Here is a 25626-nt window from a genome sequence, read left to right on the forward strand (position 1 = left end):
TGTTATAAACAAAAAGGCTGAAAAACGAGGCTTAAAGGACTGGTCTAACGTTTTAGTGTTTTAATGTGTGTTTTACAGCTTTCCTGACTGCTACGCCTCAGAATTTAGCAATTTGGAAATGGTACTGGAAGGTCAGGGAGGTGTTCCTCTGGAGCATCTTATCACATGTGTTCCTGGTGTTAATATTGTCACTGCACAAAACGGCATTAAAGTTGTAAAGTGGATACATAACAAGCCACCACCTCCCACTGCAGGTACACACTTCCTTTTTTTTAAAATAGACTCTCTTGTTTATTTGTTGGGTTCTTATTCTTGATATTAGTGATTATAATCAATTGTAATCCCTTCTGTGATTCATGGGCTATAATACAACTGTTTGGATAATGAAGGATGCTATATATTTTTAAATAAATGTAGTCAGAGGCTGTTGGACAGACAGAAAGGGAAGACCAAATATTGAAAAGAATCCCTTACTTCCTGCTCACTTTCAAAGGCAAACGAAACCCTTGTATCAGTGGACATTTTGTTTTAATTTAGTATGGTTAAGATTGACATCTGTGATGCTAGCTGGAATCCTCTTGTGCTGTTATTTAAAAGGCATTGACTTACGAAAGTGAATTGCCTTAAGTCTCCATAGACATTTTCTGTCACAACCAGAGTCCAGCTGAGATTTCTTAACTTGAGACAATTTTCATCCAGAAGTTACTTCTTTTATGTAAGAATGCAACTGGATTTAGACACTGTAGTTAACCCATGACAGATTGAAAGATACTTGCCAAAATTTAAATTATGCCTTCATTCTATTCTTTTTCTGGCCTTATTAGTAATGTATTGCACTTGTTTCTATGGAGCTTCAGTTATATCACAGACATTCCGTCAGTTCCAGAATGAATTTTTTTGATGAAATTGTCAGGTTTGAGCTGCAATCAAAACCACACACTCAGACAGGAAAATTGGTTTGTTTTTGTAGGGTGGCCTGGGAAGGGAGATCCCAGGAAGCAGGAGAGTTGAGCAAAAGGGCAAACTGGTTGTAATAACTCGCCGTGGCTTCATTGCTAGGCCGGGCATTGGGAGCATTTGGCCGCCTCCAAACATTGAGGTGAAGTGAAAAGGCAAGCCAGTTTCCCTCTTAAGTATCGCAGGTATATGTGTGAGGATTATTGGTGGTGAGTCCTGGGGTTTCTTTGCTATCAAGAGACCTCTTGTTCCCTGAGTTCGTTTTTGATGCATGGAAAACTTGGGTGACTTGGCAGGAGAGTATCTTTTCATGCTAGAACAAGATAGTCATTCCTAAGAAATTCATGGTTGCCAGTGACAACAGAGTAGCTGTAGAACCCTGCCTAGGATGAGAGCCTCTTGAAAAATCTCTTTTTATCACTCACATGAATGGTTAAAAACAAAGCTCATAACCAAGCTACAAAAATGTCCCTTCGCAGTCACATTGCACCAATCCTTGTAATCAACCAAACATCGTAATGTCAGGCTGTTCCACTCATGAAATATTGGGGACCTCTAAGTATGCTTATATTTCCCCTGTTCTATCTCATTTGCATTGGCTGCCAGTATGCTTCTTGGCCAACTTCAAGGGGCTGATGTTGATATTCAAAGCCCTCAACCATATAACTGAAGCTCCGTAGAGCAGCTCTCCCTCAGAGCAAACTGCCATCCCACCCACACCTCCCAACCTATGATGTTACAGCTAGCCGCCCCGAGCGTTTATATGTGACACAAGGGATTATGGGAGTGAGATGTTTCCTTTTCTTCGATATTTATTTCATGTATTCTTTTGTTGCAAGCTGCCCAGAGTAGGGGCTTGCCACTAGATGGGTGGGACAAAAGATAAATCAGTAAAATAAGTAATTTTTCAGTGGTGACAAATAAGTGGTCCCTTGAAATGTGTGTGTGAAATACCTTTCTTAAACCCAGTGTTCCTTTTATACTCTGTTCCTAATTTGAGCTGTGATATTCATCATCTTACATTTCTGCCCCTTTCCTCTGAGCACCTGTGTGTTTTCTGTTCTAGAGCCTTGGCTTCTGCGCTCAAAAAGTCCTGTAGGTAACCCACAGCTTATTCAGTTCAGCAGAGAAGTGATTGATCTCCTTAAAAATCAACCTTCATGTATCATGCCAGTCAGTAAATTCATCCCAACATACCATCATCATTTTGCAAAGCAATGTCGCGTGTCTGACTATGGATACTCCAAGTTAATGGAATTGCTGGAAGCAGTGCCTCACGTGTTGCAGGTACGTCTGGTTTACTTTCAACAGTCTTGCTGAAACAATATTGATTCTTCAAAAGACTGGCTTTGAACGGGAAGCCTTCATAACAAGGATACAAAATGTAACTTTGTGGAAATACATGGACAGTGATAAATCTGTCTGGAGAATAATTGTATATTTATTTATTTATTTAATTTATACCCTGCCCATTTAGACAATGTATATGTCATAGAAGTTTCATTTTTCTTTCTAGATTCTTGGGATAGGTACCAAGCGCTTGTTAACCTTAACACACAGGGCTCAAGTAAAGAGATTTACTCAAGACTTGCTGAAACTTCTCAAGTCCCAAGCCAGTAAACAAGTTGTTGTAAGGGAGTTCTTACAGGCTTATCACTGGTACGTATAGAGATAGTTGTGGGAAATACATACGGTAACTTACCAATATATCAGGAATGTTTAATTTAAACCTTTGTGGATTCAAGGAAGTGGTAGTTCACATAAGAATTTGAGGAATAATGCTTGTTGTGCAAGTCAAAACTGCTGAAGGGCAGTAATAAAAACTACTTGGGGAGATTATGATAAGAGGGTAAAATAATTTCTAAACTTCTGAGGCTGGCCATTACTAAAGGTGGGATGATAGCACTTTGTGGATTGCTGCTTTAGACCCACAGTACATACAGTATATCAGAGAAGTGACTGCACGCCCTCACATTTCATAAATATTTTAGTATATCTTTTCATGTGTCAACACCGAAGAAATGACACTTGGCTACAATGTAAAGCAGTATGTATACAGCTTGTAGAACAGTGTAAATGTGTTGTCCCCTCAAAATAACGCAGCACACAGCCATTAGTGTTTAAACCACTGGCAACAAAAGTGAGTACGCCCCTAAGTGACAAGGTCCAAATTGGGCCCAAGTAGCCGTTTTCCCTCCCTGGTGTCATGAGACCCGTTAGTGTCACAAGCCTCAGGTGTGAAGGGGGAGCAGGTGCTATCGCTCTCACTCTTTCAGACCGGTCACTGGAAGTTCCACGTGGCACCTCATGGTCATGAACTATCTGAGTATGTGAAAAAACGAACTGTTGTGCTACGTAAAGATGGCCTTGGCTATCAGAAGATTGCCAAACCCCTGAAACTGAGCTGCAGCGCGGTGGCCAAGATCATACAGTGGTTTAACAGGACAGGTTCCATTCAGAACAGGCCTCACCACGGTCGACCAAAGGAGTGCCTGTGCTCAGCATCATATCCAGAGGTTGGCTTTGGGAAATAGATGTATGAGTGCTGCCAGCATTGCTGCGGAGGTTGAAGGGGTGGAGGGTCAGCCTGTCAGTGCTCAGGCCATACGTCGCACACTTCATCAAATTGGTCTCCAGGGCTGTCGTCCCAGAAGGAAGCCTCTTCTAAAGATGATGCACAAGAAAGCCTGCACATGGTTTGCTGCGGACAAACAGACTAAGGACATGGATTTCTGGAACCATGTCCTTTGATTCGATGAGACCAAGATAAACTTACTGTATTTGGTTCAGATGGTGTCAAGCGTGTGTTGTGGCAGCCAGGTGAGGAGTACAAAGACGAGTGTGTCGTGCCTACAGTCAAGCATGGTGGTGGTGGGAGCGTCATGGTCTGGGGCTGCGTGAGTGCTGCCAGCACTGGAGAGGTACAGTTCATTGAGGGAACCATGAAGGCCAACATGTACTGTGACAAACCAAATTAGAGCATAATCCCCTCCCTTTCGAGACCGGGCTGCAGGACAGTATTCCAACCTGACAATGACCCCAAACACGCCTCCAAAACGACCACTTCCTTGCTAAAGAAGCTGATGGTAAAGGTGATGGACTGGCCAAGCATGTCTCCAGACCTAAACCCTATTGAACATCTGTGGGGCTTCCTGAAATGGAAGGTGGAAGTGTGCAGGGTCTCTTAACATCCACCAGCTCTGTGATGTCATCCTGGAGGAGTGGAAGAGGACTCCAGGGGCAACCTGTGAAGCTCTGGTGAACTCCATGCCCAAGAGGGTTAAGGCAGTGCTGGAAAATAATGGTGGCCACACAAAATATTGACACTTTGTGCCCAATTTGGACCTTGTCACTTAGGGGCGCACTCACCTTTTTGCCAGAGGTTTAGACGTTAATGGCTGTGTGTGGTGTTATTTTGAGGGGACAGCACATTTACACTGTTATACAAGCTGCGTGCTCACTGCTTTATATTGTAGCCAAGTGTCATTTCTTCAGTTTTGTCACATGTAAAGATATACTAAAATATTTATGAAATGTGAGAGCGTGTATTCAGTTCTGTGATATACTGTACATGTTGATCTAGTTTACCTAACTAAATTCCTTATTTCTGATTGACTGAATCCAAGAACTTCAACGAAGAATTACAGGCAATAGAAAGTTATTTGCATCCTGTGCTGAATATCATTTGCAAAAGTCTTAAATGTTTTTTTTTGTGTGTGCTAATTGAAATGTCTTGTGCTTCTGACATTTCCATTTAGGCCAGTGTCACTGTCTTAATATCAGTATTCTGCACTTGCAACTCATTTCTTTCTCATACCTGTAGGTGTTTCTCAAAAGACTGGGATGTAACTGAATATGGAGTTTGTGAGTTGGTGGATCTAATATCAGAAATTCCAGACACAACAATCTGTTTGTCTCAGCAAGATAATGAAATGGTAATTTGTATCCCTAAGAGAGGTATGTCCTCTTTTTTAAGAACTCCAAACTCTTCTTTTAAAAGGCCATAAGTGAATTGGAATGCTAATGTGAGCTAGACTTGAGGTTTATGTAGCTTCTTTTGAGTGAGTTAAAGCTTTAAATGGGCAGTGATAGATTTGGACTTGTGTTTACTATATTTGCTTAAAGAATTTTCTATATCACTGTTTATCAAAACAAAGCCAGTATTGCTAGTATTGTAGGTATTAAGTGAGCTAAATACAGTGGGGTCTTGACTTGCGAACTTAATCCGTATTGGAAGGTGGTTCGCAAGTCAAAACGTTCGTAGGTCAAAATCTGCATTCCCATAGGAATGCATTGAAAACCATTGTAATCCGTATCTGCTCTTAGCGTCCATAGAAAGTAATGGGAAGCTGCTGTTCTGCCTTCTGCCACTAGAGGGGGATATTTTGTAATCCCAGGAAGGCGAAACAGGCAGCCCAGCCATTTCCTCCGAGCTCCGGGGAGAATGGGCTGGGTGGAGATGGGAGCAGCAGCAGCACAAGGTGCCCGGCCATCAAGGCTCCCCGCGGCGCTCCCTCCCCGCCCGGCCTCCGTTTACAGCCCCAGCCCAGGAAGGCAGAACAGGCAGCCGGCCCCCGCGGCGCTCCCTCCCTCCCCGCCCGGCCTCCGTTTACAGCCCCAGCCGGCTTCCCTTCATTCAGGCAGCCATCGCCCACCCAACCGCGCCGCACTCGCCCTCCTCGCTCTCCTTCCCCAGCCCCTGTTCCCATCACCCACCGCCCGTGCCCGCCTTTTTCCCCGGCGTGGAGCCCTCCCAGCGCCAGTGCCATCCCTGCGAACTCGCTCCCACCCTCCCGCGCGGTCTCACCGGGGCGCTGGGAGGCTCCTCTGCTGTCCTTGCCGCTGCCTTTTGCCACCGCCGCCGGAGCTCGGCTCAGCGGGGCCCACCCAGGACAGGCAGAGGCCCTGGCTGGGCTGGAATTCTGGCGGCCGGAAAGCCCCGAGGTGCCCCAATCCCGGATCAGGAGCAGCGCCGCCACCTCTCGCCGCGCCGCCGCCACCCGGCTCCAGGTGCTTTCCCGCTTTTTTTTTAAACTTTTGGGTTCGTACCTCAATTCTCCGTCCGCAAGTCAAAATGGATTTTTGTGGACGGAGAAGTACGTAACTCAAAAAGTTCGTACCTCGGGCCGTTCGTAACTCAAGACCCCACTGTATTGGTCTTATTTTTGCATTCCTTTTCCCATCCACTTCTCAAGTTCTCAGTTTTGCATTTCTTCACTGTTCTTAGAACGTACCAAGGAGGAAATTGAAAGAACAAAGCAGTTCTCCAAGGAGGTAGTTGATTTGCTACGCCATCAGCCTTATTTTCGCATGCCTTTCAATAAATTCATCCCGTCCTACCACCATCACTTTGGGCGCCAGTGCAAACTTGCCTATTATGGATTTACCAAACTACTTGAACTCTTTGAAGCCATACCAGATGTCTTGCAGGTAGGCTGCAGATATCCTAGGCAGAGGTGGGCAGTTAGCAGTCCCAAAGTTCATGATTGCTTCTGATGGTTTTTGTTAACATTTTGGAAAATTCCAAAATCCTCCATTAAAATCTTTCTTTGTTGTGAGAGACATGGGTCAGTTTTAAGTTAGAGGTGGGAAGCCTCAGGCCTTGTGGCTAATTCTTGTTTTCTGGGGTTCCTTGAGTGGCCACACTGGTTTCCCATGACATCATCACTTGGTTTCAGGTTTTCCATTCTAAACATTTAAAATGCCTTTTCTAATGCTTACTTACTGCCAGTAAGACCTTCAGAGTCAAATGTGCTCGTCCTAACCTTTTGGTGCACCCATCCTCTGTAGAACTGTAATCTCTGGCTGGCAGATCTTCCACCGTTGTTTTAAATGTAGTTCCTGTAATGCAGAGTTAGGGAAGCAAGTGCTCTCAACTGGATTGTGTTTATGGAAGTCTAGTGTTGGATATTGACCAGTGTGTGCAGTAGACAAAACACCTCTTTCAGCATACTGTTCTAATGCATGGCAGGCTTTGAAAATAAATTGGTTTGTTTTGAAAATGCTAGCATACCTATGTAAGTAGTTGGAGAGGAAAAGAGTTGCAAGGTTTTTCAATTGGTGTCTTGAAGCTTTAATTGCAAAGAAAAACGACACACTGCTAATACTACATTTCCATAGTGCACAAGCACCACTTTCTCTGTGGTCACTCTATACAGTAATTTCCTTAATAGCACTGACTTTCACCTTCAGGTACTGGAATGTGGAGAAGAGAAGATGCTTACTCTAACTGATGTAGAACAGGTGAAAGCTTTAGCTGCCCAGTTTGTTAAGTTGCTCCGATCTCAGAAGGACAAATGCCTTATGATGGCAGATGTACTTACAGAATATGCTAAAACGTTTGGCTACTCACTGCGTCTCCAGGACTATGATGTTGGCTCTGTTCCAGCTCTAATGCAGAAACTTTGCCATGTTATCAAGGTAAGGTTTGCTTTGAAATATAAGAAAACTTGGTGTGAGCAGTGTTGATTTGATGAAGCCCTGGAGTGTTGAGAGGATTTCTCTTCAAAGGATGGCATACTCCTTTGAAGAGAAATCCTGTGGTGTAATACTTGTAATACTAGAAAGTGAAATAAAAGATGTTCTGAAATCACTGGGAAGAAATAAATCACCCAGGGTAGTTGGATTATCGGTAGAACCATTTCAAACCACTGAGACGAAATCTATCAAAAACCTTACAACTTCAACAAATATGGGGAAACAAAACAATGGCCCACAGACTGTCAATATTCAGTCCCCAAGAAAGGAGATGCCAAGGGGTGCAGCAACTATAGGACCAATGCTCTGACTTCCCAAGCTAAAAAAATGATGCTCAAATGTTGCAACCAAGGCTTTTACTTTCTATGGAGTCAGAAATGCCTGATGTTCATTCCAGCTGGATTCTGAAAAGGATCACATTGCAAATATCTGCTGGCTAATGGGCATACAAAATATTTTCAGTGTTTGCTTTATGGACAACAGCAAAGCCTTTTGGACTGTGTGGATCATGAGAAGCTGTGGATTTTTCTGAAAGAAAACGGTATACCTCACAACTTGATAAGTAACCTGTATTGTGGATGAAAATCTATTGTTAGAACAGAATGTGGAGAGAGAAAATAGTTTCCTGAAGGCGAAGGAGTTGGACAAGGGTGCATTTTATCTCCCTTTTCTACACAGAACATATCATACAGAGAGCTGGATTAGATTCAAATGGAGGAGAGAAAATTGGTGGAAGAAATATTTCATATATGCAGATGACACACCATCTTATGGGCAGAAAGTACTAATAATTTGAAGCACCCGTTAGTGAGAGTGAAATAGAAAGTGCCAAAGCAGGACTGCAACTGAAAACTAAGAAGACAAAATCATGACTACATAAAAACTACACAACTTTAATTATGACAATGAACAATTTGAAATTGTTAGAGATGTTGTATACACAGGTCCAATCATCAGTCCAAATGGAGAGTACAGCCAAGAAATCAGAAGACGACTAAGACACAGAAGGCCAGTAGTGATGTGGGATAAAAATGTCAAAACCTTGTAATAAAAGTTTTTTTAAAGGAGAACAGGTATAATATATAAAATATTGATAGAGGTAGAAAATAAATCCAGTGCTCTTAAAGAGGTGTGGCAGGGAGATTTATATGAGGAAATAAGTGTTGAAGATTGGAAGAAGATGTGGATTAAATGAGTACTGAAGGATTAGGGAAAACTGTTATAAATTAATAAGAAGATGGTGTTTACTGAAATTGAATTTCTTGAATAATGAAGTACCATCTGTTTCATGGAGATGTAAAAAAATGTTTGGTATATATTTTCATATGTGATGTACATGTGAAATGATGCAGAAAGATTGGACAATGGTATTAAGGTAAAGAAAATGATGGCTATAAATATACAAGAGTGTCCAATGATAGCTTTGCTAAACATGTTTAGAAATACTCAAATAGACTGAGAGAAAAAACAGAATTAATTACTATTGTGATAACTGTAGCAAGATGGATATTTGCAAGAAATTGGAAGAATAACCATTTTAATATAGAGAGATGGTACAGAGAAATATGGAATATTGCAATTAATGATAAATCAACATGCAAATAAAAAATTAGAAAAGCAATATTGAACGTAAATCATTTTAAAAATATATGGCATTTATTTCTAGAATATGTTTTGGAAAAGGGAAAGGTCAAGACAAGATTCGTTATATTTTTGGAGAGAAATGGGATACATACATTAGAAAGATTGATTTTTTTTAAAAAAGGTTATATTCCCAAGGGTGGACAGGTGCACTGAATGTAATATGTATTTTGTGTTATGTTTTAAATTTGGTTTGAATTTTTTCTTTCTTCGTTTGTATTATTTTTAATGTTTAGTTTTTAAAAATTAATTAAAAAACTGAAATGGCGCACTAATTTGAACCATTTAATGCTCTCAGGCACCTCAAGTGCTAGGTGATATTTCAGCCATAGCCTTGGTTAGAATATGGTACAGTTACTTAAGTATTCAGGTCCTAAACCTCTTTGACCTGAAGACCTTGCTATTAGAAGTAACTGATACCCCTGTAGTGTTTATCTCTAACCACTTTACCTTACACTTTAATAAACTTTGCTTTTCTCTTCCATTGTTTAAACTTCTGCAGGTTGTCGATACAGAACGTGGTAAACAGCTCCAGCTCATAAATAAGAAATCTCTCCGGACTTTGACTGCACAGCTTCTGGTGCTTCTGATGACCTTGGATGAAGACACCGGTATTTCTGTTGATGAACTTAAGAGACACTATGAAACCACCCATGGTGCTCCACTTAACCCTTGTGAATATGGCTTCATGACATTTACTGATCTCCTGATGAATGTGCCTTATTTTATTGAGGTGAGAAAGTAGCCTGGTTCCTAAGGGCTGACATGATGCCTCTCAATTTATGTTGGATATTGTTCAATCATTGATGAATCAGTTTCAGACAGGTTAATGGCTAATTAAATTTTCTAACTCTAGTCCAACATTCTGTCCACAGCATGACACTGAATACTGGCAGTAGCAAAATGAATCTTCTTTTTAGTAGGATAATTTTAGCAGCAGTTAAAAACATTTGGGGTTAATCATCAGGAGTGGATTTTTGTCTGAAACAATTTCTGAGTTCCAATTCAGTTCTTGTACTTAATACAAATCCCTGGGCCTTTCATTCAGTTCCTTAATTCTAAATACCTGGCTGCTGTATCAGACTTGGAGTTCTAATAAAAAGTGTTAGAAATACCAGAACTCTGAAGTCTTCCCACCCATGCAGTAGATCAAGATCACAAAGAAAAAGGATTAGAAGAGGCTTCAGGCACTAATTATAGAGACAAAAGTAACAGCAGCTATTGAACATCTAGGCTGGATGATTTCATGGCAGTTCAGTCTTGAGTGGATAGTAAAATAGATTAGGAAACATAGGGAACCAGGTCGAACTGTTTATATTGTCAGTTTTACCTGTTCTCACTGGTAACAGCTGTACCAGAGTTTAAGGCAAAGGTCTTACTCATCGCTTGCTTGCCAGCTCGTTGTAACTATGAGGTGCATGAGACTGAAACTTGAGGCCTACAAAAGTGTATTCTCCACCTTTAAGCTAGGAGCTTAACCAACCTTGGAGAAACAGATGTGGTTTCTAGCCAGAAGAGGCACAGAAAACAAGATGAGACAAATTAAGCAACTAGAGAGTTGACAATAACAACAAGGGATCATTCTTATGTAGGAACAAGATGATAAACTATTAATGCAGAAATCAAAGCAACAGAGGGAATGACTCTGGAGGACAAGGTGGTTTTAAGGCAAGGAGAAAATAATATCCAAAGCCTGATAATCAATTTTGGCCTCAAATGTGAAGAATACCATGCTTTTGATTTGATCGTGTCTAAAGGAAGCAGCTGAAATGAGAACTTCCTTTTTAGGCCCGAGCAAGCACCCTGCAGTGCTCTTACTGTCTGATAGTTCTCATTTTTTGCCAAGGGGAGAAAGGAATGTATTTTGAGCAGGCAAGTCATGTGGAGCCCCAGTAAGGCCCCTGCAATGTGGAATCCTTAGTGATACTTTCAGTGAAGATGCTTTAGATTTTCTTCTCTGCCTATTCTTCAGTATTGTTTATATTCTTCCCCTCCCTCTTAGTTTTCTGTGTTTTATTATTACTTTGCCATTTGCATAGTTGGGAACAAGCTGAATTAGTGGTAACTCTGCTAATTAGGGCCTGTCTTTATACGGTATGTGAAGTAAATAAGTTTGTTTTGATAATTTATATTTTAAATAAAATGAATTTAATTATGTTTTATTTTGAATACATTTTTATAATTAGGATGTCATTTTAGTTACTGAAACCTTTAATTAATTACAGTGGGGTCTTGACTTGAGAACTTAATCCGTATTGGAAGGCAGTTCTCAAGTCAAAAAGTCTGTAAGTCAAGTCTCCATTGACCTACAGTGCATTGAAAACCGATTAATCCTGTAACAGGCCATTTTTGTTCCATTTTGGTTTTTTTCTGGTCTGTAAGTCAATTCTCAGGCTGCAAGTCAAACCTAAATTTTGCGGCCAGAGAAGTCTGTAACTCAAAAAGTCTGTAAGTCAAGCCGTCTGTAAGTCAAGGGTCCACTGTAGTGGGAGGAAGAAGGTTTGGGTATTAATCTTGCTTATGAACTAAGATAAGGAGCCTTGTTCTTTCTAAAGAAGATAAAAGGATGGCATACTTCTTTGAAGAGAAATCCTATGGTATAATACCTGCAATACTAGAAAGTGAAATAAAAGATGTTCTGAAATCACTGGGAAGAAATAAATCACCCAGGGTAGTTGGATTCTCAATAGAACCATTTCAAACCACAGAGACGAAATCTATCAAAAACCTTACAAGAATACTTCAACAAATATGGGGAAACAAAACAATGGCCCACAGACTGTCAATATTCAATGTACAATTCAGTCCCCAAGAAAGGAGATGCCAAGGAGTGCAGTAACTATAGGACCAATGCTCTGACTTCCCATGCTAACAAAATGATGCTCAAATGTTGCAACCAGGGCTTTTACTTGCCTGAACTATCTCTGGAGGCAAAAATGTTGAAACTAAGGCTATCCTTTGGGCACATGATGAGAAGGCAGGATTCTCTGGAAAAGGCAATAATGCTAGGAAAAGTTGAAGTTAGCAGGAAAAAGAGCAAGACGAAATACGAGGTGGATTGAACATCAAGGAAGCCACAGTCTCCAGTTTACAAGGGCTGGCCTGTTTTTACTCAAGAGTTTTCCTGAGCTAGTACAGGAGGAAAGAAAAGCAACTTCCTTTTGAAATCTTTCCTGATCCTTATCTCTTGTAGGCTTGGTTTATTGTCAGTGTGTTCAGTTGCATACATATAATTTGTGCTTCTACATAAAAACATATATTTTAATACCTTGAAGGTCTGTGATTTTGTTGATGCAGCTCATCCCTCCAGATCACTGAATAATTGTGTTCATAGGTGCTGCGGCCAGGCCAACATCTGGTGATGACATTCTCTGTACTTAGCCAGGGTTGATGTTTTGTGGGAAATTTGCATTCCTTAAGAATAGACTCAAAATCTCACCAGCTTTCATTTGTCTACTATCAGTTAATGGCTTTTTGCTAGCAGCCAGAGTGCCAGAAATACATTGTTCTGGTATCTGCTCTGTTATTTTGGCTTGTGACTTAGTTGTTATTTCTTTTAATTTTAGATACTTCTAGTATGTTTTTTTCTGAGACTGTGTATATTGCAAGTGGTGTTGGGTATTCTTTTGGTGAAAAGCAAGACATTTTTCCTTAGTGCTCTCTTTCCTATATAATTAATATGTATTAATGTGTTATTACCGTATTTTTTGCTCCATAAGACACACTTTTTACCCCCAAAAAGTGGGGGGGAAGCATGTGCATCTTATGGAGCGAATACAGTAAAAAAGGGTTCAGCCACCACCACCCAGAAGCCTCCCACTGCCATGCTGGGAGGCCTCTGAACTGGCACCAGAGACTGCTTGCTGTTTGGACCTCACCATTCTGTATTGCTAGCTTCCCAGGATCTGCTTCATGCAACCCACCTGGAAAACCAGCAAGGCTAACAGGCCTATGGCAGCAGTCAGTGAAAACAGCCAAGAACCAAAGGGGAAAGATTAATTCTAGAAAGACCAGGGGAAACCACAAACGTAGTCCCCCACTTAGGCAGTTGATTTTCCCACATTTGGGGAAATCACAGGGGTCAGCACATCCAAAGTGCAATAGATGAGCCTTACCCTGGGAAAATCATTTACAATAATGGTATCTCCCCTGCCAGGTATGAGTTGGAATGGCCCCTCCAACTCCTGCCCCTTTCTGTGCCCTGTCCCCCAAAGGCATGGTGACCCCCGGCTGTACCTTTTGATCAGAACAGGGCTGCAGTCCCGAAAGAGGCCAGGAGAGCTCTTCAGTGTTTTGGGGTGCCCCACAGGACTCCCATCAGGGACTGGATATTCCTCCCACAATCCTCCAGTGCACAGATATTAGCATACCTAATATGTGGGGAAGGCAGGGAAAGTGGGGAAATTCAAACTTTCAGTTAGTGAAGAGGCTGCTTGTCTGCTTCCTCGCTAGTCCAAGCAGTTAGAGAGCTGGGAGAGAGATCTGAGATTGCCTGGTATTGTCGTTTTAAAATGTAAAATTTATTGTAAAAGCTGTTTGTTTGGGGTTAGTGCTTGGGTGAAAAGGTGCTCCGTTTGAGTTGAAACCTGCTTGTGTAGAAACGTGCACGCATGTCTTAAAAATCTGCTTGTTTTACTTTAAAAGCTGCTTGTTTTGGGTTAAACTGTGCTTGGGGGGAAAGGTGCTCCATTTGAATTGAAACCTACTTGTGTAGAAAGGTGCATAGGGGTACTTGTTTTAAAAGCTGTCTGCAAAGCCTTTCAGACCAGCGCCGATCAGCTGTTAGGTGGGGAGAGGGGAGGGGGAAGGAGTGGAGAAGAGCACAAAATGGCTGCCAGCTGCCGGCTGGCTTTTAGCTGTTTAGGGCTCTTTTAGCTGTTCTTGGGTCTGCCAAGGCACTGTGAAGAGCAAGGCTCAGTCTGCAGTACCTGGTAAATGACTTTTAAGTTTTTTAAAGTTTCTGACCTTTCCCCCCCCCCCATAAAAATGCATTAATTTTCAATGCATTTCTATGGGAAATTTGGATTCAACTTGCAAACTTTTCAACTAGTTCTGGGCATCTAATAGAGCAGTGGTTCTTAACCTTTGTTACTCGGATGCTTTTGAACTGCAACTCCCAGAAACCCCAGTCAGGACAGCTGGTGGTGAAGGCTTCTGGGAGTTGCAGTCCAAAACTCCTGAGTAACCCAAGGTTAAGAACCAGTGTAATAGAGAATGTATTTCCAAAGGGTGTTGCAGCAAGGAAACTAACTGTGCCTCGTGACTTCTAACTGGATTACAGTACCTGTTTCCTGATTTCAGCTACTATAGTTTGTATTCAGTTTTTTTGGCTCTTCAAGAACATTGTTCATGGCTTTGTGTGGCCTAACCTGTTGTGCCTTGCATGCTATAAACGTTCAATTATGTCAGAAAATGGAGATTTGGTCTTATGCTGAGCATGTGCTACTGCTGGTGAATGGGATTAGGTTAAGCTTTGTGTTGCTGTTCTTTTGCATAACCTAAAGTAAATAAGGAAAACCAGCTGTTAAATAGTTTAATTCCACTATTTATCCTCCACACAACTAAAAGGGACCACGCAATGCAGTGCCAAATCAGACAAACCATTTCTAACTTAATATAGGCTTGAGCTGTAGCTGCGCAGAGTTGCACAACAATCTCATCTGTCATTGAGACATTTCTATAAGCATGGGGAGGAGGTGGATGAAAGGAAATGTAAAATATAGGTAGAGTGTTATAGGTCTTATCACTGGCTGATAATGGTCTATATTAATGCTGCTGTTGACTGCTGTTCACTTTACATGGTTCAAATGTTATTCTGTTATAGTTTATTAAATATTTTATTACACTATTTGGTTCAGAATTTATTTTCCCTGTGTTCCTCCTCTAAAAAATTAGGTGTGTCTTAAAGTTAGGTGTATCCTATGGAGCAAAAATACAGTATATTAAATTTCTGGTGTGTGTTTTCATGTAATCTGCTTGGCTTATTGTAACCCAATATTGTGTGTTACTTGGATTGGTTTTTGTGTTTGATTCTTGTGATTTACCTCCCTTTTGTTTTTGATAGGTTTCAAAAAAATTGCACAGCAGTGAGGCAGCAGCTTTTCAAAAGAAGTATTTTTTATCAGTGTTTCCTCTAATATTCTTTAGGATGTGAAAGAGAGAAGGCAATTAAAATTTGTAATTTTTTTCCACACAGGTTTTTATCAATGGGGAAACAGAATATGTAAAGCTTACAAACCTGTATGTGTTTGCCAAGAAAGTGAGGTCTTTGCTTCATACATATCATTACCAACAGATCTTCCTTCATGAGTTTTCAACAGCCTATAGCAAATACACAGGTGAAGTGTTGCATCCTAAAGCATATGGTTACGGTAATCTTGAAGAACTCCTTGGAGCCATTCCACTGGTTTGTAACAGTTTTCTTCTTAATAGCTTAAATCTTAAGTTTGCTGTATGCAGTTTCATATGTGTATGTGGTGGGGTTTGGTGGCTTGTACTGTTGGGTGTGGATGCTTTCGAAATCAGGATAACTGACTATAACAATCTCCTTTCAGTTCAAAAATAAAAAGTTGATTATGGCTCTCTAAATGTGACAGCTACTCCTACCTACTTATTCAGCTATTCCTTCATCCTGTGCTAGCTTGCAGCTCTCTGCTTCTTCATTAAGGCCCAAGAACCTCTTACTCCTGTGGAAATAGAACTCCCCAGTGTACTCTTTCCATTTTTACTCGATGGTTGTATATAGACCTGAAAAAAAATGTATCCACTCAAGTGCAATGTGATACATCAAACTGAAGCACTTAACTTGTTAACACAGGGTTGCCACCTTCTGGAAAGTCAGGGAAATGGAAATTGGTCATGGAAATTGGTCTGAAGTCAAGGGAATTGTGATTAAAATATATCCAAGCAGTGGATTTTTGAACTGCTCCTGCAAAAGCATGATCTGTTCTTGTGGCAACTGGAATAGAGAAGTAGGAGAATACAGTGGTGCCCCGCATAGCAATGTTAATCCGTTCCAGGATTAACGTCGCTACCCGGAAACATCGCTATGTGGGGGGGGGGAACCCCATAGGAACGCATTAAACTCCGTTTAATGCGTTCCTATGGGGACAAAACTCACAGTTGAGCAAAGATCCTCCATAGCGCCGCCATTTTCGCTGCCTCAGTAAGCGAGGGCAGCGTGCGAAAACGCTGCGGGCAGCCATTTTGGAACCACCGATCAGCTGTTTTCTAAACATCACAGTGTGAAGATTGGTAAGCGAACGGTAATGCGATGTTTAGCCTATCTAAACATCGCAATGCGATCGTAAAAACAATCGCAAAAAACAAATCGCTATGCGGATTCGTCGTTAAACGGTGCGCTCGTTATGCGAGGCACCACTGTACAAGTAGAACTTAAGGATGCCCTTTCCTAGCTCCATCTTTTTCTCAGCTCCACCCCCAGCAACCAGCCTAATGTGTTTGTTGAGCCCTGTCCCTGCATGATTCCCAAGGTCTGCCCATAGCATTTGCAAAGCAAGGCTAGTTTAAACATTTAGCAAGATACAAACTTTAAACATCTATTTTCATCCCTATCTTCTAGTACTGCATTTAACTTACCTATAAAAATAAGCATGTTTTGGGGTCATCCTTGTGTATGGAATGGACGTTTTGTCTCCTGCCAAACCCCGCACAGAGTTGCAAATGCGTTTTGCTACTGTTGGATTTACAGAAGGAGACAACAGAATGGGATGACAGGGGATGAAATGGATGGACAGTGTTATCGAAGCTACCAACATGAATTTGACCCAACTATGGGAGGCAGTGAAAGACAGGAGGGCCTGGTGTGCTCTGGTCCATGGGGTTACGAAGAGTCGGACAAGACTTAACAACTAAACAACAACTGTTGGATTTCACAGTCAACTAGCACTTTGTACTCTGCACCATGCAAAGTAAATTTTTCAAATGTGATTGCTTTTGATTGAAAAACCAAAAACCATTGGCACCTTTTTGTATGAAGAACTTTGTAAGCTAATAATAAAAAAATCAGAAAAGCTGCAAAACATGTCTTCTGGTTCCCAGTTGTTAACAATTTACATGAAATTGTCTGAGAACTTGCTTGAGAGAAGCAAGGTTGACCTTGGCTTTGCAGCAAAGAAACTGTTTGGAGAAACTAAACTGAGTGAATTTCAAGTGGTCAAGTTTTGCTTAGAGTGTCGAAACATTGTAGTAACTGTTGTTGAAAAGTTGATTGAGATAAGTCCTTTGAAGTTCAAGATGGTGCGTTCAAGATGGTGCATAACATTAGATGCTACTATCATTCTACACAAGCTAAATCTTGGAATCACCAGAATTCTTGAAGCTCTACATGCAGCAAATCAGATCAGTGACACAGTAGCAGAAAAATCAAAGCAACAGTACACAACTTTAACCACAGCTGCCCACAATGAGTTCAAGGCTCAATTTCAAGCATATGTTGCAAAACGAAATTATGAAGTTGGACTGGATACATTTTACAATGGTATTTCGATGTCCAGCAAAATTTCTCAAGCCTGTGGACTGTTGTCAAAATGTGCCTTATTCTGTCTCATGGTAATGCTTCTATTGGAAGTGGATTTTCAATGTTAATTGAGAACTTGTATGAAAAAACTGTTGTCTGTCAGTGTCAGATTTATGATGCTGTCTTGAGGAGGAATTGCATCTGCTGTAATTGATATGAATCTGTTGCAGTCACTCAGGCATGCTCATGCACGCTACACAGAGCACTTGGAGGCCAAGCACCATAAGCAACAAGAAGAAATTCAGAAGAAAAGAAGAAACTTGAGGGACAAATTCAACATCTTGAAAATGCTAAAAAAAGACTGAGAGAAGAAGCCAAAATGGAAGAGGAAACAATGAGAAACTAAAAGTTACAAAATAAAGAAAAAAAACTATAGAAGTGATCATTTTATATCTTAAATATTTATTCTTTAAAAACAGATTACAGTGGTGCCCCGCATAGCGATGATAATCTGTTCCAGGAAAATCGTCGCTATCCGGAATTGTTGCTATACGGAACAAAAAACCCCATAGGAACGCATTAAACCCCGTTTAATGCATTTCTATGGGGGGAAATTCACCACTATGCGGAAATCCTCCATCCGGCCGCCATTTTCACTGCCCAGTAAGCGAGAAAGGGCGCGAAAACGCTGCGGGCGGCCTTTTCCCCCCGGCGGCCATTTTGGAACCACCAATCAGCTGTTTTCTAAACATCGCAATGCGAAGATCGGTAAGCGAAACGCTTACCGATCATTGCAATGCGATGTTTAGCCATTCAAAACATTGCAATGCGATCGCTTTTGCGATCGCAAAATCCGCATCGCTATGCGGATTTGTCATTAATCCGCTTGCTATGCGGGGCACCACTGTATTGTATGCTAATTTCTAACTTGATTATTACTGTAATTTCAAAACTATAAGTTTTGTAATGTGGCTTCAGAGAAAAGATAGAATGTTTATATAATTTTTAGTATACCTTTAGAACAATAACAAAAATGTTACGTCATTTGTTGGCGTTCAGAGTTTACTTGAATTGAAATTTGTATCTTGCTGTAATTTTTGGTGCAATTGCAAAACAGATGTTGCTGAAATTAATGTTGAGAGAAACTGATATTAAATCTCTTTAAAATATTTTGGAAGGTGAAATTAGGGTGGAGCATTTTATCAAGACTTGCATTAATGCAACACAACCTATTCATTTTTAAACTTGTGGTTGTATTTGAATGGTGGTCAGGGAAATAAAAAATAAAATTTCAGTGGCAACCCTGCAATTAATGGATTATTTAGGCTCTTTTGAATAATTACATCATCCTTTGATCTAAAATGGAAGTCCTTCATGAAAGGAGTACGCAAGGCTGTATATTGTCCCCTGGCTTATTTAACTTATATGCAGAATACATCATGCAAAAGGCAGGACTGGAGGAATTCCAAGCCCGAATTAAGATCAACAACCTCAACATGCAGATGATACCACTCTGATGGCAGAAAGTGAGGAGGAATTAAGGAACCTTGTAATGAGGGTGAAAGAGGAGAGCACAGAAAAAATGGTCTGAAGCTCAACATCAAAAAAAACTAAGATTATGGCCACTGGTCCCATCACCTCCTGTCAAATAGATGGGGAAGATATGGAGGCAGTGACAGATTTTACTTTCTTGGGCTCCAGGATCAATGCAGATGGTGACAGCAGCCACGAAATTAAGACACCTGCTTCTTGGGAGGAAAGCGATAACAAACCTCAACAGCATCGTAAAAAGCAGAGATATCACCTTGCTGACAAAATCACAATAGTCAAAGCTATGGTTTTTCCAGTAATGATGTATGGAAGTGAGAGCTGGACCATAAAGAAAGCTGACCGCCAAAGAATTGATGTGTTTCAATTGTGGTGCTGGAGGAGACTCTTGAGAGTCCCCTGGACTGCAAGGAGAACAAACCTATCCATTCTAAAGGAAATCAACCCTGAGTGCTCACTAGAAGGACATATCTTGAAGCTGAGGCTCCAATACTTTGGCCATCTCATGAGAAGAGAAGACTCCCTGGAAAAGACCCTGATTTGGGGAAAGTGTGAGGGCAGTGTGAGGGCAAGAGGAGAAGGGGACGACAGAGTATGAGATAGTTGGACAGTGTCATCGAAGTGACCAACATGAATTTGACCCACCTTCAGGAGGCAGTGGAAGACAGCATGCTCTGGTCCATCGGGTCACAAAGAGTCGGACACGACTAAACAACGTAGAAATGCAGTGAGCATCATTAAAACAACACTTCTTTATAAGAGCTCCAATCTTTCGTGAAGTCATAACTTAGTAGATGTCTAGATTTTTTTCCACTTATGAAATGCAGAAATCCAGAAAGAAGAGCAATAAAGAGGAAAAGGAGGTATAGACAGGATATGTTCATAGTCTAGGTATGCATTGTTTTTCAATGCTGATATGTGTTGGAAACCGTTAAGCTCTCTTTAGGCACAGGATTTAAAGATTTCCAATAACGGAAGATTGATCTGTGGTATTAAAGATAAATTGTTACCCTCTGTGGGTAATGAAAAATAATATTTTCAAGCATGACTTTGGTAGGTTCAATAAGAAATTTCATTAAATTAAAATTCTAGTGAATCCATTTTTGGCTGCTAATTTTAGATTACCATCTAAAATTTGATGGACATTACAAAATATTTCAGAAGTAACATAATTTAAATTTAATAGCTTTTTAACATTATTGTTTCAGGAGTTTTTTTTCTATTAAAATGTTGGGGTGGGGGAAAGAGTTTTGATAGTCCTTATTTTGGAAGAAAAATAAAAGCTTTTAGCACTGATAATGACCACTGCAATGAACCATTAAGTAAGTATTATAAAAAAAATTAAGTGAGACAAATATAAATTTAATATACAGGTTTGATATTTCGAATGCATTCGCAACATGTTTTCATTTAAGTCTTTCCCTTCTTCTTCTGGGTCCATTCCCCAAGAGAAAGGTGGCCTAGAAATTAAACAAATAATGGATAAATATTTGGCTGCAGTAGTAAACTCTTGGGATTACAGTTTGTTTCCCACATCCAGAATAAGTTATTTGGAAAGCTAATTCAGAACCATGAAACATAGGCCATAAAGGTATGAGTAGGGACAAATCAATTTCACCTGTCCTCTGACTTCCCCCAAATCATGGATTTCCCTTTATGCAACTAAGAATTAAAGGGTGTCAATTTTAGCATTGATGCCAGGAGAGCAGATATGCAGATGTTTAAGCCTTGACAGTTGACCTCTTTTGCTCAAGATTACAACAAGTTAATGCGAAGTGCTTGCTGTATATGTATTTTAAATCTTGCTTTGGTTTAATATATTAGAAGGCTAGAGAATGAATATGTGGCCTGGTTGCTCTCCCCCAAAGCTTACTTCATCTGTTCAGAATGTCCATGTAAAAGATTTTTTTTCCTGCTGATTGTTGCTTAAATGTAACGCGGAAGGAAACCCATAGTACCAAGAAAAACGTATATAATAAAAGGGTTAATAAGGCAAGAGCAATTCTTTCTGAAACAAGCATATGGTGATACTTTGCTATACCTGAGGCAAAATAGTTTTGAGCTCGTTTGAAACTGTTGGCATCCAACCTGAATATAGTTCACTTCAAGAAGGAATGCCCAGAAAGAAAGAGACAAGAGAATCTGTTCCTAAAACTGAAAAAAAAAATTTCTAGGTTCACATATCTTACCTCAACCTTTTTGTCATTGTTGCTTTTAATTAGGTAGTATGGATAAAAGGTCATGGTCATAAGAGAATTGTCGTCTTAAAGAATGACATGAAAAGTGAGTACTCCAACTTTTGCATTGACCCATGTCCTTGCACCATGATTATGCAGTATGATTTGCTGAGGAGGAATATTGCCAACCCACCTGCTTTCTTGTAGCTCGTTTTAGCTCACCCAGTCTCCCTCTTGCTGATGAGGATCTTGGCAACCAGCTTGCTGGCAGTGAGGAACAGGATGTAGAGCCAGCCACGGAGAGAGTCTCCTTGGAACTGAAACTGGAAACGCCCGATGCTGGTAATGAATTAGAATAAAACTATTTGATTCTGTGGGCCACCGATGGATAAACTGAAAGTCAAGACGTGACTTTCTGTGTGGGTCTGTCTATCCGTGTATGGATAGGGCAAGTATTGTATATCAAAGCAGCACTAAATCTTGGTGGAGAAATAGGTTGAGATGCTGCCGTTGGCTTTGTTTTGAGGGCAAATTAAAACTTGCCTGTCTACATTTGGCACCTGGTTTGATCCTCATGGCTTTGTTTCTAGTCTCTCTGTTTGCTGGCTTTTGTTTTGCAAGAAATTGTTGTAGATTGCTCCAATATAATTTTATTGATCATGCACCACCCTGGGGTCTGTTGATACAAGACAGATTAAAAATACTCATTCCCCAGTGAGTAACCATGTCATCCAGCTCACAAAGGGTCATGGGAGTGGGGTCTGGCCCCTCCCTCCAGAGCTGTTCCCCATCTCTGACCTAGACCTTGTTTGCACACTTCAAGCCCTCTGGGCAGTTTACAATGATGCAGGCTACACATCCCCCCCCCCCCACCGAGCTGGGTACTCGTAGGTAACAGAGTGAATAGTGCCCCTGTAGGCATGGCTTAAGATACATTCTCATCACAGCCTAGGGCCAGTGTTCGGCTGCTTCCAATGTCAGGAAGAGGGTTTAGGAAAGGCAGGCACCTCTATTTGTCTCTCCATTCTTTTGGTGTGATCTGGCCAACGGGAGACGAATTCAAGTCGTACCCTCCTATTGTAAAAGCATAGGCATAAATGGCCACACAAAACAGCCGCTACGAATAAGAATCAGGTTGCCATATTTCCCATGAAAATCAGGTTCACTTTTACAACGAAAGTTTCTTCTCACAGTATGCTGATTCCCACGAGTCATGAGTAAAAAAATTTCCATCGAGTTCCTGGAACTTGAACCTCCCACCTGCAGCCTACAGGGGGCGGGCTGCCTCTTCTCCGAAGCCCCACCCACCGGGACCCCCAGCAACCAATCCAGCCGCAACAGCTTGCTCCCATCCCCCCCTTCTCCTTTGACCCGCCCACTCTTTTGGAGCTGGGTACTCGTTTAACTGACCTCGGAAGGATAGAAGGCTGAGTCAACCTTGAGCTGGATACCTGGGATTGAACCCCGGGTCGTGAGCACAGTTTTGGCTGCAGTACAGCGGTTTAACCACTACACCAACGAGGCTCTTAGAAACATTTTAGCATACCTAGGTGATTACTCAATTGAAATCTTGAAACTCAGCAACATACAATGGGTAGTCACAAGTGACACAGGAAATTGTATTTCCTGAGAATGCTCGGCAAGTTAAATTTATCTCAGCATTTGCTTCTGTCATACTATCGTAGCACCATTGAGAGTGTCCTAACCTATGGCATTCTGGCATGGTTTGGGAGTAGCTCTGTAGCGGACAAAAAAGCTCTACAGAGAACCATTAAAATTGCCCAGAATATCATCGGGCTCCAGCTACCAACCCTGGATGACATCTTCACATCCCGCTGTCTAAGGAAATCACATAGCATCCTGAGAGACTCTTCCCATCCTGCTTATAACTTTTTTGAACTGTTACCATCTGGCAGAAGATATAGAACAATTAAGACTCGGACCACACGTTTTCTCAATAGTTTTTATCCCAGAGCTATAATTGCAATTAATAATGAGCTTAAAGACCACCAGTAGTGAATAATTAGTTGGACTGTGTAACTTGGCCTGCGGTGTAGATGTTTGTATTTTTAGTGGGGGACTTTTAGTGGGTGGGGAGTGTTTGGGAATTTTATGTGTGTGCATGTGTCTGGTCTCTGGGTGTCTGTGAATTTCGTTGTATGTGTATATACTTACAATGACAATAAATTATTATTATTATTATTATTATTATTATTAAAAACAGAAGCATGAGATTAATAAACAGAAAGTATTTAGAAGGAAGCTGAACGATCCAGGAAAAAAAAAGTTTGAAAAAGCTTTGTTCTGGAAGAGACAGCAACTTCAGAGTAATCCTAGTTTTGAGCCAGCCTGTTGATGCTTTTATTGCTTCTTTTGCTTCCCACAGTGGGAATGTTTTTTGGCTATCGTGGTCATGTCTGTTCCAGGTAGTCTCCTTTAGCCTTACACTTGTAACAAGTCACAGTGATTTCATTAATGCTTGTGTTGGAGCTTTAGCCACCAGTACTTTTTAAAAATAATCCCTCTGTGTTTATTGCTATGAATTACTTCTATAAACTTCAACTAGCAAGGATATAGCAGCATTGTATGTTAATCCTTGTTGATCTTAAGTTACTGCTTTAGTATGCAAAGTTCTTCTTTTTAAAGGAAAGAGCAATATCATAACTGGCATAAGTTTTTAGCTGTGATAACGTGCAGCAGGATTCTCACTGTCCTGATTTAGTTGTTTACTGAGAAGCTTGACTATGGAACAGTAAAAGGCTAGCGCTGACTGCTAAGGTGATTACAGCGTTTCAGTTAATTTTTTAATCCTACATCCCTCTTACAATTCAACTATATTTTAAAATCCGTATTTGTTTTCCACCAGCAGAGTAATTTGTCTATGTCACCTAAAGATGAAACCAGTTCTGAGCTAGATTTTATGTTTGAAAAAAATGAGCAAATATTTCTTCTCTTTTCTTCCTCCCAGTGGTCCTGGGGCATTTCTGGGTGTCACCCCCAGGACTGGGGCATTGTGCCTCTAGGCATCAGTTGCTGAGGAATGCCAGGCAGAGGTGTCATTGCTTTTGGGTGCCCACTCTCAGAGCAGAGTATTTGACTAAATTGACCTTTTGTCTGATCCAGCATGATTTTTCTGACATTCTAGTATGAAATGCATCGTATCACCCAGCAGTTGAGACTGTTTAAGACTTCAGCATGAGGTTGCTTCTTCACCCAGCTGGCCTGATGTTATAAAACATCTTGCCTGATGAAAAGAATATCTCAAAAGCCTACACATTTCTGTGAACTTTCAAATTGGCCTAATTAAAGGTATTAAATCTCAAATACCTTCATTATAATAAAAGTATTAGCTTAGTAGCAATTTTGAATTTTGTTTCTTAGAGACAAAAGAGGTGTCCTTTGGTTTTTGCAAGACCTCTTTATTTGGAAGTTTGAGCATCACCCAAATGTTCAAAATCTACTTTCATCTCTGCTTTTTCAAAACTGTTCCTCTTTTGCTCATTTTGGTGGTATCACCTCAGCTATGGCACAATTTCTTTTTTAAAACAGGTTCAACAATTTTTTTATTCCATTGGATTCACCCAAGTCTCTTTAGTATAATTGACCAGCTTTTTTCTGAGATGTAATTCTTATCTTCAGCTTGAGTTTTGCTTGATTCCTGATGGGGAAAAATCTGTTTTATCTATTTTTAAAAAAGTATTTGTGGTGAATGCATTATGAACCTACTATGTGAATTCTCTTGTGTTCTTCTAAATAATTAGCTAGGCATCTTATATTTGGAAAAGTTCCTGATCAGTTTATTAAAAGATGAAACAATTCCATCCTTGTTGAAATATAGGCATTATACATATAGATACTACTTTTTGTAAACTATGTCAAAGCTTAGAAGCAGAACACATTTCAAATAACATTTATGGAAGAGGCAGTCTTGAAGGGGAGCATGGGTTTCTTATGGTTATCATAAGAAGAGGGGGCATGGGTCTAAAATGCCCAAGAAAATGTACTCCAGTGAATTCAAAGCATGAGATGCCTTAAGATCTTCTGCCTTAAAATAAAGGTCATGGTAACTGATATGTCTCTGAAAATGATTTTCTGGGTCACACTTCATTCAGGGCTTTTAAGGAAGTTGCTTTATTTGTAATCTTTTTATTTTTCTTGCAGTTTCTAATCAAACTGAGCAAGAACTGCTTTGCCTCACAAATACATCACCTGTTGATCTCTTATGTGAGCCAGTCCCGTCCTGCCTACCGTCCCCACAGCTGAAGCCAGATCCAGTTGTTCTTGAATATGCAGACCTCATTCAGTTTGAAGAACATCCACCAGCTGTTTCTGGTAAAATAGATCACA

The 25626-nt window shown here is 40.6% G+C and overlaps 1 protein-coding gene and 1 pseudogene across 2 annotated transcripts in view; one reads left to right on the top strand and one right to left on the bottom strand.

Moving 5' to 3' along the window:
• The window catches only part of MARF1 (meiosis regulator and mRNA stability factor 1), a 64632-nt gene that overhangs the window by 34789 nt on the left and 4217 nt on the right, over window positions 1–25626 (top strand). For both annotated transcript variants that reach the window (XM_072982576.2, XM_072982577.2), the window contains 11 exons: window positions 79–254; window positions 2024–2244; window positions 2474–2616; window positions 4781–4914; window positions 6185–6387; window positions 7150–7377; window positions 9578–9808; window positions 15272–15481; window positions 21325–21385; window positions 21487–21621; window positions 25441–25611. In XM_072982576.2, the coding sequence (XP_072838677.2) occupies window positions 79–254; window positions 2024–2244; window positions 2474–2616; window positions 4781–4914; window positions 6185–6387; window positions 7150–7377; window positions 9578–9808; window positions 15272–15481; window positions 21325–21385; window positions 21487–21621; window positions 25441–25611 (1913 nt within the window). The remainder of the gene's footprint in view (window positions 1–78; window positions 255–2023; window positions 2245–2473; window positions 2617–4780; window positions 4915–6184; window positions 6388–7149; window positions 7378–9577; window positions 9809–15271; window positions 15482–21324; window positions 21386–21486; window positions 21622–25440; window positions 25612–25626) is intronic.
• LOC140702615 (U1 spliceosomal RNA) lies at window positions 13087–13239 on the bottom strand (annotated as a pseudogene).

This window comes from Pogona vitticeps, chromosome 13 (genome assembly GCF_051106095.1).
Source record: "Pogona vitticeps strain Pit_001003342236 chromosome 13, PviZW2.1, whole genome shotgun sequence".
Classification (NCBI taxonomy): domain Eukaryota; kingdom Metazoa; phylum Chordata; class Lepidosauria; order Squamata; family Agamidae; genus Pogona; species Pogona vitticeps.